Source organism: Bactrocera neohumeralis, unplaced genomic scaffold (assembly GCF_024586455.1).
Source record: "Bactrocera neohumeralis isolate Rockhampton unplaced genomic scaffold, APGP_CSIRO_Bneo_wtdbg2-racon-allhic-juicebox.fasta_v2 cluster11, whole genome shotgun sequence".
Classification (NCBI taxonomy): Eukaryota; Metazoa; Arthropoda; class Insecta; order Diptera; family Tephritidae; genus Bactrocera; species Bactrocera neohumeralis.
In genome coordinates this window covers 2,831,273-2,847,270 of record NW_026089624.1, presented here as the reverse complement: position 1 = coordinate 2,847,270, position 15,998 = coordinate 2,831,273, and the positions used below count along the sequence as shown (strand labels likewise).

At 37.1% G+C, this 15,998-nt stretch overlaps 2 protein-coding genes across 12 annotated transcripts in view; both read left to right on the top strand.

Moving 5' to 3' along the window:
• Positions 1 to 15,998, top strand: part of LOC126765675 (uncharacterized) — a 784,771-nt gene that overhangs the window by 352,206 nt on the left and 416,567 nt on the right. The gene's annotated exons all lie outside the window — the stretch shown is intronic.
• On the top strand, positions 400 to 2,109 carry LOC126765738 (uncharacterized). Its single transcript, XM_050483476.1, has one exon. It carries the CDS (start codon positions 898 to 900, stop codon positions 1,606 to 1,608), a length of 711 nt encoding a protein of 236 aa, XP_050339433.1. The 5' UTR covers positions 400 to 897; the 3' UTR covers positions 1,609 to 2,109.

Here is a 15,998-nt window from a genome sequence, read left to right as displayed (position 1 = left end):
GCTATGTTCGGATCTGACTACTGCGGCTTTTCTTGCAGCATTTGCCCGCTTTGTCGGACGACGCGGATTTCCTTTAAAAATTATGAGCGACATTGGAAAAAACTTTGTCGGAGCTCATAGAGCCACGGAAAAGAAGTCTTTACAATTCATGAAAGAAGTATTCCCCGAAATTGTCAAAAAATATGCACCCAAAGGGATCGATTGGCAATTGATACCCCCATGTTCTCCTCACATGGGCGGACTCTGGGAATCAGCAGTAAAGAGCTTTAAGTCCCATTTAAAGAAAACGGCTGGTAACCATAAATCCAATTATGAGGAGTTTACTACATTACTCACTCGTATCGAAGCCGTACTAAACTCCAGACCTATCTCACCACTCTCGCAAGATCCCTCCGACTTCACAGCTTTAACCCTAGGACATTTTCTCAAAGGAGCACCCAATCTGGCCATACCTGAGCCAGGCGTGGAGTCGCTATCCTTATTAAACAGATGGGAACGAATTAAAATTCTCCATCATGATTTCAGCCGCCGATGGAAGGAAGACTACATAACGGACCTTCACAAGAAATACTGGTGGAAAACTGAAGAAAAGGCACCAAAGCTTGGAGACTGCGTCCTTATACAAGATGATTGTCTCCCTACTACGGAATGGCGACTCGGCCGCATAAAACAACTTCATACGGCTCCGACGGTCATGTTCGAGTAGTTGATCTCCGCACTCAAACCGGAACGCTAACCAGACCGCTCGTCAAATTATGCTTTCTACCAACCGCCGAAGATAAAGAAACGTAAAACCGAAACCGCAATGTTAATAAATCAATAAATCGTTAAAACATATAAACCGCTTACCAAATCGAAACCTCGAATAATATAAATGACATAAAAGACGTAACATAAATGTCTGATAAAAAAAATTATTGTAAATTTCACAATATATTACAAATATCATCATTTCTCTCACAGAGTAATATGGACGTAGATATGGCATCATCGTCAACGCCAACCATGCGTTGGGCAGTTTCCGCCCCTCGCTCAGAAGCTGCCCCAATAGCAGCACCCCGGACCAACACTGCACCGGCAGCGCCTCGAACAACGACAGTCTCCACCGCGACAACGGCTCCGCGTCAAAGCTCGCCAGCATTGCCAACGGATCTGCAACGAATTCGTTGTCCACTATGCCGCCGCCCGCATCGGCTATCGCACCGCGGTATCTTCAAAGGCATACCGCCGATGCAACGCCAGCAGGTGGCACAGGCGCACGGGTATTGCCTGAATTGTCTGGCAACTTCCCACGCAACTCAGGAGTGCCCATCACATAATCGTTGCCAAATTTGTGTGCGGGGTCATCATACGCTGCTGCACCGCATTACCAGAAGCGACTCCAGGCGCCCACCGGCTCCTCGCACCAGTGGTAACGTCAGGCGTTCTCAAAGGACTCCTGTGACGGCATACCGCCGGCGCGGACCCTCTCTAGCAGAATCCCGTCCCTGGCGCCAAAACCGGGCAACATCAACACGACGCCATCAGCTTAGGCCGCAATCCCGCCGGTCAACAGGTCTCAGCAGCGTTGTAGCTACGCTACAGCAGCTACAGCGGCTTCTAGGCTAAATACTCGCCTAGGGGGGCCGGGATGGCTAAATGAGTAGCAACGTCGTATCACATTTGCATCAATTCACCACATCGAATCTACCATTCACCTCATCACGCGAGAGAACACCACACATTAGCACACATACACGCACATGCACCCAAACGCGATAACATTCTACAATCTAATTAGAAAAAAAGGGAAAGAAAAAGGATCTCGCGCATCTTTGTTCGTTACGACGTCGATCGATCAACATCTCCGCTTTTCGCAGCATAGCGGCATCCCGGTTCCATTTCGCTACCCGCCTTTATATATTTATTTAAAGTTTTTCAATTTATATGAAAGTCGTTTTATAATAACTTTCAACATTGTATATATATATTAGGGTGTGTCATTCTGAGGCAACCTTTTTTTTCAACTGAAAAACAGGCTAAAAACTTTCGAAAATGTGAAAAAAGTCACACAAAAGATGAGCTCTTAATATTAATATTAAGAGGTGCCTATTTCAAATTTTCTGTTTTCCATATAAATTACATGGAAAAAAATCATTGTTTTTGTGGTGGTTATTCTGCGGCAGTCATCGCGTGCACATACATATAATAACCTCCGCAGAATAACCATCACAAAAAAAATGATTTTTTTTCCATGTAATTTATATGGAAAACAGAAAATTTGAAATAGTCACCTCTTAATATTAATATTAAGAGCTAATCTTTTGAGTGACTTTTTTTCACATTTTCGAAAGGTTTTAGCCTGTTTTTCAGTTTTTTTTTATTTTTTTATTAAATAATAATATTATTATTATTATTATTTTACATTGTACCCAGTATATAAAACTAAAATACTAACAACAATTCTGGTCTAGATAATTAGAAGAGATACTTAAAAGCTAAATGTTAAGAAATACATTTGCTGCTACTGTTGTCTTACTAGGTCGGAAGGCTTCTTGCGATTCAACCGGATTTCTCGCCCAGCTGTTTCGATGAGTCTGGAGGCTTCCTCTTTAAAGTGCTGTCTAAGCCTCAGTTCGAGATTTCATTTACCACTGAATTCACGCCTAGATCACGGTGCAGGTCAGCAGATCTAATGTACCAAGGAGCATTAACTAAAGTCCTTAGTACCTTACTTTGAAAGCGCTGAATGCTGGCAATACAGCTTTGACTTGAGCAACCCCATAGTTGGGCTCCGTAGGCCCAAACTGGCTTTAGGATTTGATTATATATAAACAGTTTGTTTTGTATTGATAGCTTGGGTTTCCTGCCAACTAGGTGGTAAAGTTTGCCAAATTTCATATCAAGCTCGCTCCTTTTTTTTTTTACATGCTCTTTCCAGCGTAGCTTAGCATCTAAGGTGATACCTAGGTACTTAGCACTGTTATGGTGTGGTATAGGGATGTTATTTATATAAATTGGACAATATGCCGGCTTTTTCAAGGTAAAGTCGACATGAATTGATTTGGTGTCGTTTAATTTGATGCGCCATTTAGATGCCCACTTAGTAATTGCGTTCACAGTATATACAGTAGATAACCTTTTCGTGGTAGCTTTCTGAGGGGTGAATAGCGGCCATCTTGGATTTTCAGAGGTAGCAACGCAGTGCTGTATATATTGAGGCAGTAAATACTTAGCAAATTTATTCTATTAAATAACAAAAACTATAAATATTGTTGCTTAATATAAAAGGAAATTATTTATTAATGACATATATTTACTAATATTTGATTTAAACGCCATAGTGTGTCATGTTTCGCCCATAAAAATATCATTTACTGATAGTCAGATATTCTTTATGTAGTGAGTTCTTATTAATAAAAAGCAGCCCTGTTCTTAGATTTCTCGGTGGTGAGTTTTCTTCTGAATGTATTTGTTTTCAATTGACAGACAGAAAACATAAAACGGTTTGTATTCGTAAATTTTTGAAATATTATTACCAATAATTTTAATTTGAAAAGAAGATATTTAGGCATTTGAAGCTGAATTTTTAATACATCGTTCTAATTCTCATCCGTATACTATTTTTGATAATTTATTTTTGAATATTTAAGTTTTGCATTTTCCACACCACCCCAGAGGTTTGCAATAAAGCGCGTTACAGACTTTTTTTAAGTGTTCGGTTCTCCGGTAGGCCTATTTTCACCTTTTCAACTTAAATTAAAAATAATTAATAATTTACATAAAATTTAATAAAAATATTGCACAAAATAATTTAATAATTAATAAAGATTTCTAAGCTCTCACAATAGATGCATCCAAAATCCTACAATTCTATTAAATATATTAAAATACAGAAGCTAGCTTTTAGAAGGGGGAGGTAGTTACCTATGTGTGAAATGCTCAAAAATTTGATGTGCCGAAAATGAGGGCTGGCTGCCTGCCTATTAAAAATTCTTAAAGAAAAATATGTTCTAATTCTTATAAAAAGTATTTTAAAACGTCGGGTTGTGAATTTTCGTAGCAATAAAAAGGCTCTACAATTTTTAATATAAACTTTATTATTAACACTAATATGTATTCTTATTAAAAACTTCGACATATCTTTCATTTCAAACTCAATTTCCAATTGATGTTTTCCTATAACGGCTAACGAGTTGTCAATTTGTATATGTCAAACGACAAATTACCACCCAGGATTGTATCCTACTGCATGAAAAAATTTGGAAATACTTGAAGCGTGTTTAAAAATTCCACAAAAAAAAAAACAACTGATTTAACATTAAACAACAACTAATATCCCAATAAAATTGAACAGATCAAAGTAATTCAATATAATCACTTAAATAACGTAAAAACTTGCATTATTTAATATCTTTTAAAGTCTCGGTCATCAAAATTTAAAATTTATATGTAGTTTAAATGCTAACACAACACCCTGATTACCATGAAAGTAGCAAAAAAAGTGTAACACAACACCCTAAGATTTTCTAGAGGTGAGTATATGTATGTAAACAAAGAAAAGGTTTATTACTGTATATACTGAGATTGCGTTGACTGCTGTCTGCACTCGTCGACTAGATACTGAAGTTGACTCTCCAGCTGCTAACAAAGCTGTGTCATCCGCAAATGTCGCTGTCATATAACTAGAATCAGATGGGAGGTCACTGTTAAAAAGCAAATAAAGCATTGGCCCCAACACGCTTCCCTGGGGAACACCGGCTTCTATCAGTTGCAAGTTTGAATATGCATCCTCTTGTTTAATGCGGAAGTATCTATCTTTTAAGTACGAAGCAATTATTTCACAAAATTGTTTGGGTAGCATGTATTTTAATTTGAGCAGTAGACCCGTATGCCAAACTTTGTCAAAAGCTTGAGACACGTCCAAAAAGGCCGCCGTACAAACGTTCTTTTTATCGATTGTATTTTCTACGAAATTAACGATTCGGTGTACCTGGTCAATTGTTGAATGATGGTCACGGAAGCCAAATTGATATGTTGGTATTAGGTTTTTATGAGCGATTATTGGTTTGAGCCTATTTATGAGTACATTCTCAAAGATTTTTGATAAGGCTGGCAGCAGCGAAATTGGTCTATATGATGTAACAGCGTGTACTGGCTTACCCGGTTTGGGTATCATTATTACTTCAGATACTTTCCAAAGCGATGGCACGTATCTTAGGCATAAAGCACTGTTTATAATGTTTACAAGTTTTTTTATACAATTCTTTGGTAAATTGCGTAATATTTCTCCAGTTATTAAATCGTACCCAGGTGTTTTTTTGAGTCTTGTGTTCCCGATAAGATTTTTAATTTCTTTAATAGTAACAGGAGAAATGCTTATGTGTGGATCCATCCAACTATTTTCACATTTTATTTCATACCCATCGTTAGGCGTAAATGTGTTTCTCAAATGATTTGCAAATACGGCAGCTTTCTGTTCATTCGTTTTGGCCCATGAAGTTTCGTTTAGTTTTAATGGTGCTACATGTTTTATTTGTTTATTAATATTTCTTGCAGCTTTCCAGAGTGAATAGTCGGTGGATTTATCAGCTGTGAGTTTAGCCAGATAAGTGAAGGAAAAATTTTTAAACTCTTTAATTTGTGCTCTTAGTTTCGCTGTACATATATTAAGCTCAGTTTTGAGAGCAGAGGACCTAGTTTGCTGCCATCTCCGTCGAAGCTTGCGCTTTTTATGGATACTTTCTAAGATGTGTTTTGGGTATTTGGTACCACTTAGATTCACGCGGGTATTTGGTGTACTCTTCCACGCAGCGTTTTGAATAATTTTTGTGAAATCTTCAACCTCACAGTCCAATTCAATACCAGTCGATATGTGCTTAAGCTTTGTGTCGACTTTATTCAATATATTTTTAAATTTATACCAATTAGTGTGTTTATTACATAAAGTTGGCTTGCCGGCCGAAATAATTGGCTTTTCATACAGAGTTAGTAGCACTGGAGAATGGTCAGAGCTTAGGTCTGAGCAATCTTTTATACATAAATTGAGTTTCGGTATTTTATTGGTTATAAAAAAGTCCAGAAGGTCTGGCAATTTCTGACTATCTGTAGGCCAATAAGTGGGTCTTCCTGTAGAAACAAAATTACATTCAACTGCTTGTATAGCTTTGAGAAGTTCTCGACCTTTGGTTGTAGTTAAACGAGATCCCCAATGAGTGTGTTTTGCGTTAAAGTCGCCACCAATGATGTACCTTCCGTCATATTTTTTTAATAAATCCACATACGTTTCTATTTTTATGTTATGTCGAGGTAGACTATACAGAGCAATAAGATACAATGGGTGATTGTGCAATTTAACTGAAATTGTCGTAGCTTGAATTTCTTCCGACTTAATCGGATCTTCCTCGCAGTGTTCAATATGGCTTTTGATAATTATAGCGCTCCCTCCTCGTGCTGAGTTTGCCGGGTGTGGTGTGTGATATAATTCATAATTTTTAAATTTTAGAAATGATTGGTTCGTAAAATGCGTTTCAGATAATAGACATATATCAATATTTCTGTCGTGTAGAATAACTTCTAATTCATTTTTACCTTTGGAAAGACCATTAGCGTTCCATAGCATTATTCTCAAAGAGTTACTGTTCATCAATAAATTGTAGATGGTACTCAAGAGCGTCGAGCCGCTGATTAAAGGACTTAAATAGTTTATCCAAGATTTGGGATAACGGACTACTTTTTTGAATTGTATTTGTATGGCCTTGTTTAGCTATTTGCGCAAATGAAGCTTTAGAAACGGAATGAAGAGCTTTTACTTCTCCTGTGTTCACAACGGGTTTGTTCGTCGGAGCATTGGCATTCTCCTCAACTGAATTACCATTCTTTTTATCTCTAAGTTTTTGCAGTTCTTTTGCGACGACACAACCACGGTAGCTTGCAGGATGAGAATCGCCGCAGTTGCAACATTTAGCAGGATCTTTTTCAGCTTTTCTGCATTCAGTAGTAGGATGTTTGCCTCCACATTTCACACACCTCGATGGCTTACCACAGAAGTTTTTTGTATGTCCAAAAGCTTGACAATTTTTGCACTGTGGAATTAATTTAGATGCTTTAATAGGCTCAACTTTGACAACGGTACTAAGAATGGTTTTGATCTGGTGAATTTCCTTAATGTCTTCGGTAGCATCAAACACTACTAAAAACATATCTAGAGGTTCTTTAGTCTTCCATTTATGCTTATTAATTGCATTTATGACCTTAAAACCTTGAGTTTTTAGATCATTTAAAATGGATTGTGTATCGCATGAATGGTGTAGATTTTTTATCATTACCTTTATTGGCCTATTGTGTTTACTCTCGTAGCTAAACCAAGGTATATTTTCATTAGATAAGTATTTTGTTATTGTGCGATAATTGTTTGAATCGAAGACATTAAGTTTGTAGGTTCCGTTGCTCAAAAGCTTTATTAAAAAGTTGTTATTTATTAGATCTATAATATTAGAACGTAATTTATTAAAATCCTTTACGTCGTTTATTACAATAGGAGGTGGGCGGTGGGTTTTAGTATCATTGTTGGCCGCCTGCTCTTTATTTTTATTTTTCGAAGGGCTGACAATTGTTGGAGATGTATCAGCTTTGCGTTTTTTTGAAGAGCGCTTCTTTTTGAGTATCCACTCAGTTTCTTTAGCTAGCTCATCTTCATCGGTTTCGTATATTTTATCTACATTCATACTAGAAGGTTTTGCTTCAACACTCACATGCTTGGTTTTACTAGTTTTCAGTTCTTCGTTTTCTCGTTTTAATTCTATGTTATCTTTATGTAACTGAGCACATCGCTTCCAAAGTTCTAAGCCTCTCGTTTATAAGAGAGTTAGTTTTTTCTAATTCTCTTATTTTATTTACTCTAAATGAGCTGAGACTGTTTCTCGGCGTTACCTCATGAAGAAGTTCAGCCATTTTTATTTCCTAATGATTTCCCTACTGGGTATTAGGAACCTGTCGTTTGGTCGATAATGCAGTTTTGAAGAAGCTTTTTTTTTGGCCAGTATGGCAGCGCTGATTGCAATTGGAAATTGTTAGAACAGAACAGCTGATTTAATATACGTAGAAATAACGTGTAAAAGAAACAGCCGATGTGCACTTTTTTTCACCCGCGAAAATTAATTATTTAAGTGTTTATATGATTTGTTATTGTTTAAAAAAAACAAACTTCGATTAAAAATGTGATTTGATTTAACTGAGTTTTGCCAATTGCTACCATTAATCCAAGGAAATCGATGTGAAACGTGTTGACAACATCAATGCTTCCCACGGCGCACACACCAACGAATTACCTCAGATTGGTTTATTTGCAAATTGTCGCAATTGAGGAGCACACTTAGATGTCGACCGCACTCATTGATGATGAAATACATAAGATGATGTTTTTCAGTTGAAAAAAGGTTGCCTCAGAATGACACACCCTAATATATATATAATATATATTTAACGGGTTTAAAGCTACTGTTTAGTAATTTTCTCATCATTTTATAATAATAACCTTTAAGTGAATTTTTAAGGAAATACAAGTTTTATAACGATTCTTTGGAATTCAGTGCATTTTTTCTTTTAACAAAAGTGTGAGTGGCCTAAAAGGTGAGTTTTTTGTACAAAAATTAAGAATGAACTACCATCTTTCAATATTTCAAATGTTATCAATTCAATCAAATATTAAAATTTTAACCTTGTAGATTCTTACACCGTATTGAAAAGTTTCTAATTAATGTATACCTTAGCCACATCAACACATGAACGGGGTCCTGTAGTACATAATTTGTGAACTTCCAGTTGACTTCATATCACATATGGTATATTGGCCAAAGTGCTAGTTTAATACAAAATTTTGCCAACACATAAGTGGAATTAGTATTGCTGCGGCTTTGTTCCTAGCAAGTCGCAAGATTATAAAATATTCGGTTACACCCGTTCTTAGTCCTTCCATACTTGTTTAATGTGAAGCTTAGGTAACTCCTGAAAGTATTTGATCCTAACAAGTTGCAATAGTATAAAATGTTCGGTTACAACCGATTTTATCTCTTCCTTACCTGTTCTTCACAAAATTTTAAGAGGTATTAAAGATAATGAGCGAATCATCAATTTTTGCATACAATCAATGTCATTTTACACGGTTTTTCTGGAACCAATTTACAGAATTATATGTAAATGGAAATCTATAACCAAACGCATTTTATACTTTCCCATTTTTCAAATTCGCTTTTGACATGAGTCTAGTACATTCGATAAAGTGTCTCCAAGCAGTTTTATGCAGATAAGTTAAACATTCACCGACGTATTCGACACAAAGTATGCTAAAATAACGAAAAGCATTATATATGGTATATGGAAATTGGGGCGATTCGTGGACCAATTTCGCACATTGTCACAATTAGATTATAGCATAACCAATGCGCAAGCCGAAAATGCAGTGTTCGTTAGAACAGAGGTACGCGATTAAATTCTGTGTAAAACTCGGTAATTCTGCGACAGAGACGTTTGGTATGATCAAGCAGGCTTGCCCAGATGCTGCTTTAGCAAGAAGTGATGTGTTTCGGTGGCACCAGGCTTTTTGAAGGGTCGGGAAGAGGTCTCTGATGAATGAGCAAATCCAAAGTGAAAACGATAGTCATTGTCTTTTTTGACATCAAAGGCATCGTCCACCATAAATTTGTACCTTCTGGACAAACCGTCAGCGCCAAGTTTTACTTGGAACTCCTCAAGAGGCTCAAACAAAGGGTCAATCGGGTCCGACAAGACATTGCAGCCGAATGGAAGTTGCACCACGACAACGCCCCGGCTCACACTGCCTTTTTTGTGAACAGCTACCTAGCATTACACCAGCACCCGCCCTACAGCCAGATGTGGCCCCCTCGGACTTTTTTATCGATTTTTTATGTATAAAGTGGACTATAAGCATAGCATATCGCATAGCTTTAACGCATATTGCGTTTAAAGTTTTCTTTTATCCTAAAACTGTTAGGGTGTTCCTACCCCCGCAACGATATCATCTTTTTAAAGATTTTAAAGGTGATTTCCTACACGATACATTGTTCCTAATTGCAGTTGTATATATTTTTTCGGTACTTAGTTATATCACTTCATAAGGTTTCGTTTACGCTTCACTTAGTCACCGACGCGACGACCTTTCGTGGTAACAATGAAGTTGATGTTCTCATTTAAGCACTGTTACTGCTTCAGTGCAAATGAAAAATCACCACCACTTCTACCCTCCGTAGCGTGAAGGTTTGCATAATTGGATTTTGGACTTAAAGCATGGTTGCCAGTATCAATATTCTAATCTATAAATAGTGTGCCCACAAAAACTTGATTTGTTCATTGACAACAATCAGTATAATCCATACACATACGTATTTAAACAAAAACAAGTACGGAAGGGTTAAGTTCGTGTAGCCGAACAATTGCAACTGCAAGACAACTGCAAGGCAACAAGAGCTGGCAAAATAGCATTATAAAATATTGCAGTTGGGGGTAGTAACGACCCGTTTTATATATTTTATATACTATAAACATGCCAGATATTAATAAAATGCTCTTTGGGTTTCATTAAGGTAACTTACATACCATTACCAATATTTACAGAGTAAAGTCAGCTGGATGTTGGAAAATCCTGGTATTAGTTATATGGGGTTAGGTCAAGTTTTCTCTCTATTCTACCTATTTCAGACACAAATATATTCGTTTGTCCATATCGATAGTGTGGAAATGAATGAAATCGGATTTTAACAGCGCCTTCTCTCAATATAATGGTACGAAAAGCGTGATAAATCCATAACTTAATGCTTCAGAGACTGTCATTTTTACATCCAAGACGATATAAAAAAGTTTTATTGGATACGGTGTCAAATTTTGACTGTGGGAGTAGCATCGCGCTTATTTAGGGAAAAATACATATCTGGGAAAGATGGAGTCATGTGTACAAGTTCACATAAGTGAGGAAAGTTCTCTGGGTGCCATTCACTAGGGAGTGGTCAGAAACGATTCTTTTACATATGGCTCAAAAATACCAAGAATCCTCTGGGTAGCTAGAGAACGTCCGTTTGAAGGTGAGCTAAAAGGCAAACCATCCCTCCCCAAGGTTGTGCTCTGGGTTTGGGTCCAGCCACGTACAAAGCGCCCACAATTAAAAGGAAACAATAGCCTCGGAAGATAGACCCCCTTTTGATGACGACCATGGCAAACGCATTATATGGCCGCTTAGAGCCTATGAGAGCTACTCTCGCCACGATGTCAAAATCATGCTGGGCGACTGTGCCTTTGGCACAACAGACGGTTAATTCAGCCCCCACGAGGAGACATCTCCAAATGGGTTGAGGCTGACTGAATTCGCTGGGGCCCGAAATATGGTTATATTTAGTACTAGATTCCAGCATAGAAAAGGTCATCAGGCTATTTGGCGGTCTCCGGATCGAAAAGCCACCAACCAGTTTGAGACAGAAGTGTCTCCAGTGTTTTAGACGTGGGTACGCAATACGTGCGCCCAGAGGTGATCGAGTGACTGATGCTCAGAGCATAGTAAAATTATGGAAGGAACACTTCTTCAGCCTGCTTAATGATAGTGAGAACATAACACCAGGAAGTGGTAGACCGGACTGATCTTCGAACTCGTAATTTGTTTTGTGCGTGTATTAATTTTCATCAAGATATATTAATTTTTATTACAGCTTGAACGGACGGACAGACGAGGATTTCAACTCTTCTCATCATCCTGATCATTTATACATACATATATATAACCCTACATTTGTCTCGCTTAGTTTTAGGTGATACGTCCAACTGTTGGGTGAACAAAACTATTAAACTCTGTAGCTACAAGTTGTAAGAGTATAAAAATGTTGCAGAAGAATTCATAATTTGTTTTATTATGTTAAGTCATAGGCAAGTTAAAATAACTGAAATATTATATATTACTTATATACTAATATACTATATTATATGTATCGGGTGATTTTTTAAGAGCTTGATAACTTTTTTTTTAAAAAAACGCATAAAATTTGCAAAATCTCATCGGTTCTTTATTTGAAACGTTAGATTGGTTCATGACATTTACTTTTTGAAGATAATTTCATTTAAATGTTGACTCATGTGGTTTCAACAAGATGGCGCTACATGCCACACAGCTCGCGATTCTATGGCCATTTTGAGGGAAAACTTCGGAGAACAATTCATCTCAAGAAATGGACCCGTAAGTTGGCCACCAAGATCATGCGATTTAACGCCTTTAGACTATTTTTTGTGGGGCTACGTCAAGTCTAAAGTCTACAGAAATAAGCCAGCAACTATTCCAGCTTTGGAAGACAACATTTCCGAAGAAATTCGGGCTATTCCGGCCGAAATGCTCGAAAAAGTTGCCCAAAATTGGACTTTCCGAATGGACCACCTAAGACGCAGCCGCGGTCAACATTTAAATGAAATTATCTTCAAAAAGTAAATGTCATGAACCAATCTAACGTTTCAAATAAAGAACCGATGAGATTTTGCAAATTTTATGCGTTTTTTTAAAAAAAGTTATCAAGCTCTTAAAAAATCACCCGATATATAAAGAAAAATTAACAAGTAAGGAAGGGCGATGGGCGCACCGAACATTTTATACTCTTGCAACTTGCAAGTATCAAAGCCAGGGAAATACTTTGAGCTGTAAAACCAAGTAAAGTCAGCCGGATGTTCGAAAATCCTGATATTAGTTATGTAGGGGCTAGGCCATGTTTTTGCCTAATTATGTTCATTTTAAGCAGAAATATACACTGTTACGAGTAAAACACGCTCTCTTATTTTCAATGTAAATGTAAATGTAATTCACATATTGGCCGATATACAAGTATGCTGTACAAAGTCACGCGGAAGTTCGAAAATTTTTATATTAAGTATATGGGGGCAAAGGATTATTCCGATCCAACAGATTTTTGACATACAGACATACCATGAAAAGATCCTTAATTCCAGTTATATATATCACACAGACATTTTCGATCAAAAGTCAACTATAGTACATACCGGGGTCCGTATATTCGGTACCTAAGGGCTTGAACAGTTTTTGTTGGGTATAAACAATTTTTGGTCATAAGGTGGCACACACTAAGAACATTATTCGTGAAGAGTTTTATTCCGTTATATTAATTGCTTCTTGGTGTGTAATGGAAACTGAACGAATCAAGTAGAATTTAAAATTTTGCTATGAAGGAAGTAGGCGTGATTGTTGTTCGATTTTCCATTTCCATTCCATTTTCACAATATGACATAAGAAATTAAGAATTTCACATTCTAAATTTTGTCGAAATCGGTTGGTCGGGACCGGAGATATGGAATTTTACCAAAAAGTGGGCGGTGCGACGCCTATCGTCCAATTGTCACACCAACTCCCCTAAAGCTCTCTCATACTATCTCGGTTGTAAAATTTAATGTCTCTGGCGTATTTAGTCATTGATTTATCTCGCTCTTAGTAGTTTTTAACAGAACCATTATAAGGGGAGTGATCGGGGTTATCTTCCGATTTCATTCGTTTTCTTACTATCGGTAGAAGTTCATATAAGATTTGTACTCAGCAAACTTGGTTGTTGTAGCTTAAATGGTTTAGTGGATGGGGCCACGCCCACTTTTTCATAAGATTTTGCCCCATCGGCGAAGATTTCTGCTTACAAGCAGATATACATACAAATAAATCGAGGTGAACTTCTATTTGGAAAATTCTTTGTGACAAATTTGAAGACGTCTTTGCTATAATGAAAGTGGACTCTTCTTCTTCTTAATTGGCGTAGACACCGCTTACGCGATTATAGCCGAGTTAACAACAGCGCGCCAGTCGTTTCTTCTTTTCGCTACGTGGCGCCAATTGGATATTCCAAGCGAAGCCAGGTCCTTCTCCACTTGGTCCTTCCAATTCCTATCTCGTACAGCTCATCGTTCCATCGAATGCGATATTCGCTGTGGCCAATGCGCAAAGGACCAAAAATCTTTCGCAGAATTTTTCTCTCGAAAACTCGCAACGTCGACTCATCGGTTGCTGTCATCGCCCAAGCCTCTGCACCATATAGCAGGACGGGAATTATGAGCGACTTATAGAGTCTAGCTTTTGTTCGTCGAGAGAGGACTTTACTTTTCAATTGCCTACTCAGTCCGAAGTAGCACCTGTTGGCAAGAGCAATCCTGCGTTGGATTTCCAGGCTGACGTTGTTGGTGGTGTTAATACTGAAAGTGGACTCAGTAGTAGATAAATTTGATATTGATGAAACAAATAATGTGAAAGCGAAATAAAAAGTGCGCAGTATGGTGTGCGAATATAAACCGAATAAGTGCAAATCAACAAATGTGTAAATGAATATTGTTTTACGTGATAAAACTCTAATATCGTTTATCCACGTTGACGATCAAGTAGATCAGTGGCTCAAAGGCAGCATAATTGTAAGTTCAAGCTCTAATTATAATAATCCTGTGGTTTTAGTAACAAAAGAGACGGTAGTCCAAGATTGTGTGCAGATTATAGACAGTTAAACAAGGTCATTGCAAGAGATAAATTTCCATTACGCTTGATAGAGGGCTAGATGGACGGAATACTTAATGTCAAAATGTTGTAACACAATTGACTTAAAAATGTTTTTTTCCATGTCTCTGTGTCTACATCTAGCTGGGTAATTGGTAATACATGGCGGGCAGTAACAGTTTTTGAAAGTTCATTTTGGCTTTCGAACTCTCCCAAAGTTGTTGTTTTCCAAAGACATGTGAATGTAATTTTGCGCGATTTGATGCGTAGGGGAATAACACTCCCTTACATAGATGACATAATTGTACCAGCTATGAATGAAAATGATCCTGTGCGTAATTTAGAAGAAGTGTTGAATAAATGTAAAGATTTTGGACTTGTAACTAATTGTGAGAAATGTCAATTTATAAAAAAAAAGTGAGTAGAATTTCTGTGTCACGTGATTGAAGACCAAAAAATTTTACCATCTCCAAGCAAAATCGCAGCTTTAGTTAAGTACCTATTGGCGAAAAATTTAAAACAAATACAAAGTTTTCTCGTTTATCCGGATAGTTTCAAAAGTTTGTATCATCGTTCACTGACGGCTGTGGTGCCTAAGTACTTCAAAAGTCCCCAGACGACAACAAATTACATGCTATACTATATATAACATGAGCAAAACGACTTCTGATGCTGAACATAAGTATTCCAATTACGAGTTTGAGTTATTAGCTCTAATAGAAGCGCCAAGTATATATACTGAGTAAACATTTTAAACTAATAACAAATTTTAACGCTTTCACTAAAACGCTTGACAGAAAATATATTAGTACTAGAATGGTGCGATGGATCTTCTTTCTGCAAGAATGCAATTACGAGGTACAATATCGGCGTGGAAGTCGTTCTTAGCTGCTATCCAATAACGATGGTAAGAGGTGAGTTGATTTTCTTGCTTGCTTACGACGTGCTCAAAAACGAGACAAACAATTGAATACGATAAGGCAAATTCTACAAGAAAACAGATTAACAATGACTATTTTGAAAAAGATGGTGTTCTTCACAAAATAGACAACGATATCGAGTTATTCGCAGTACCCAAGAGCACGCACAGAGAGGCAATTCCGCGCTCTCACGAAAAGATGCACTTTGCGTAAAAGATAAGACAATTACGTAGCATGTAGCATTTTGCCTTTTTCACTAATGCACTCCCTACCAACAGAAAAACAGATTTTTTTTTTTATTATTACAAACATTTTTAAAACTTTAACAATGTTTGATATCACTACAATTAGTTTCAAAAACTAACGAGCAGTTTGATTTGAATAACTTAAAAACAAATTACATAGAAATTAATAGTTTTATTCATACATATATGGCATATAATTAATTCATTTATATTTTAGCTTACAACTAAGCTATGCGGTTACACATAATCGACAAGAGCGGCATGTCGCACCCTAAATACAAAAGGGTCACAACTTAAAATTTTCCAAAACTGAGTTTTTTGCATAAA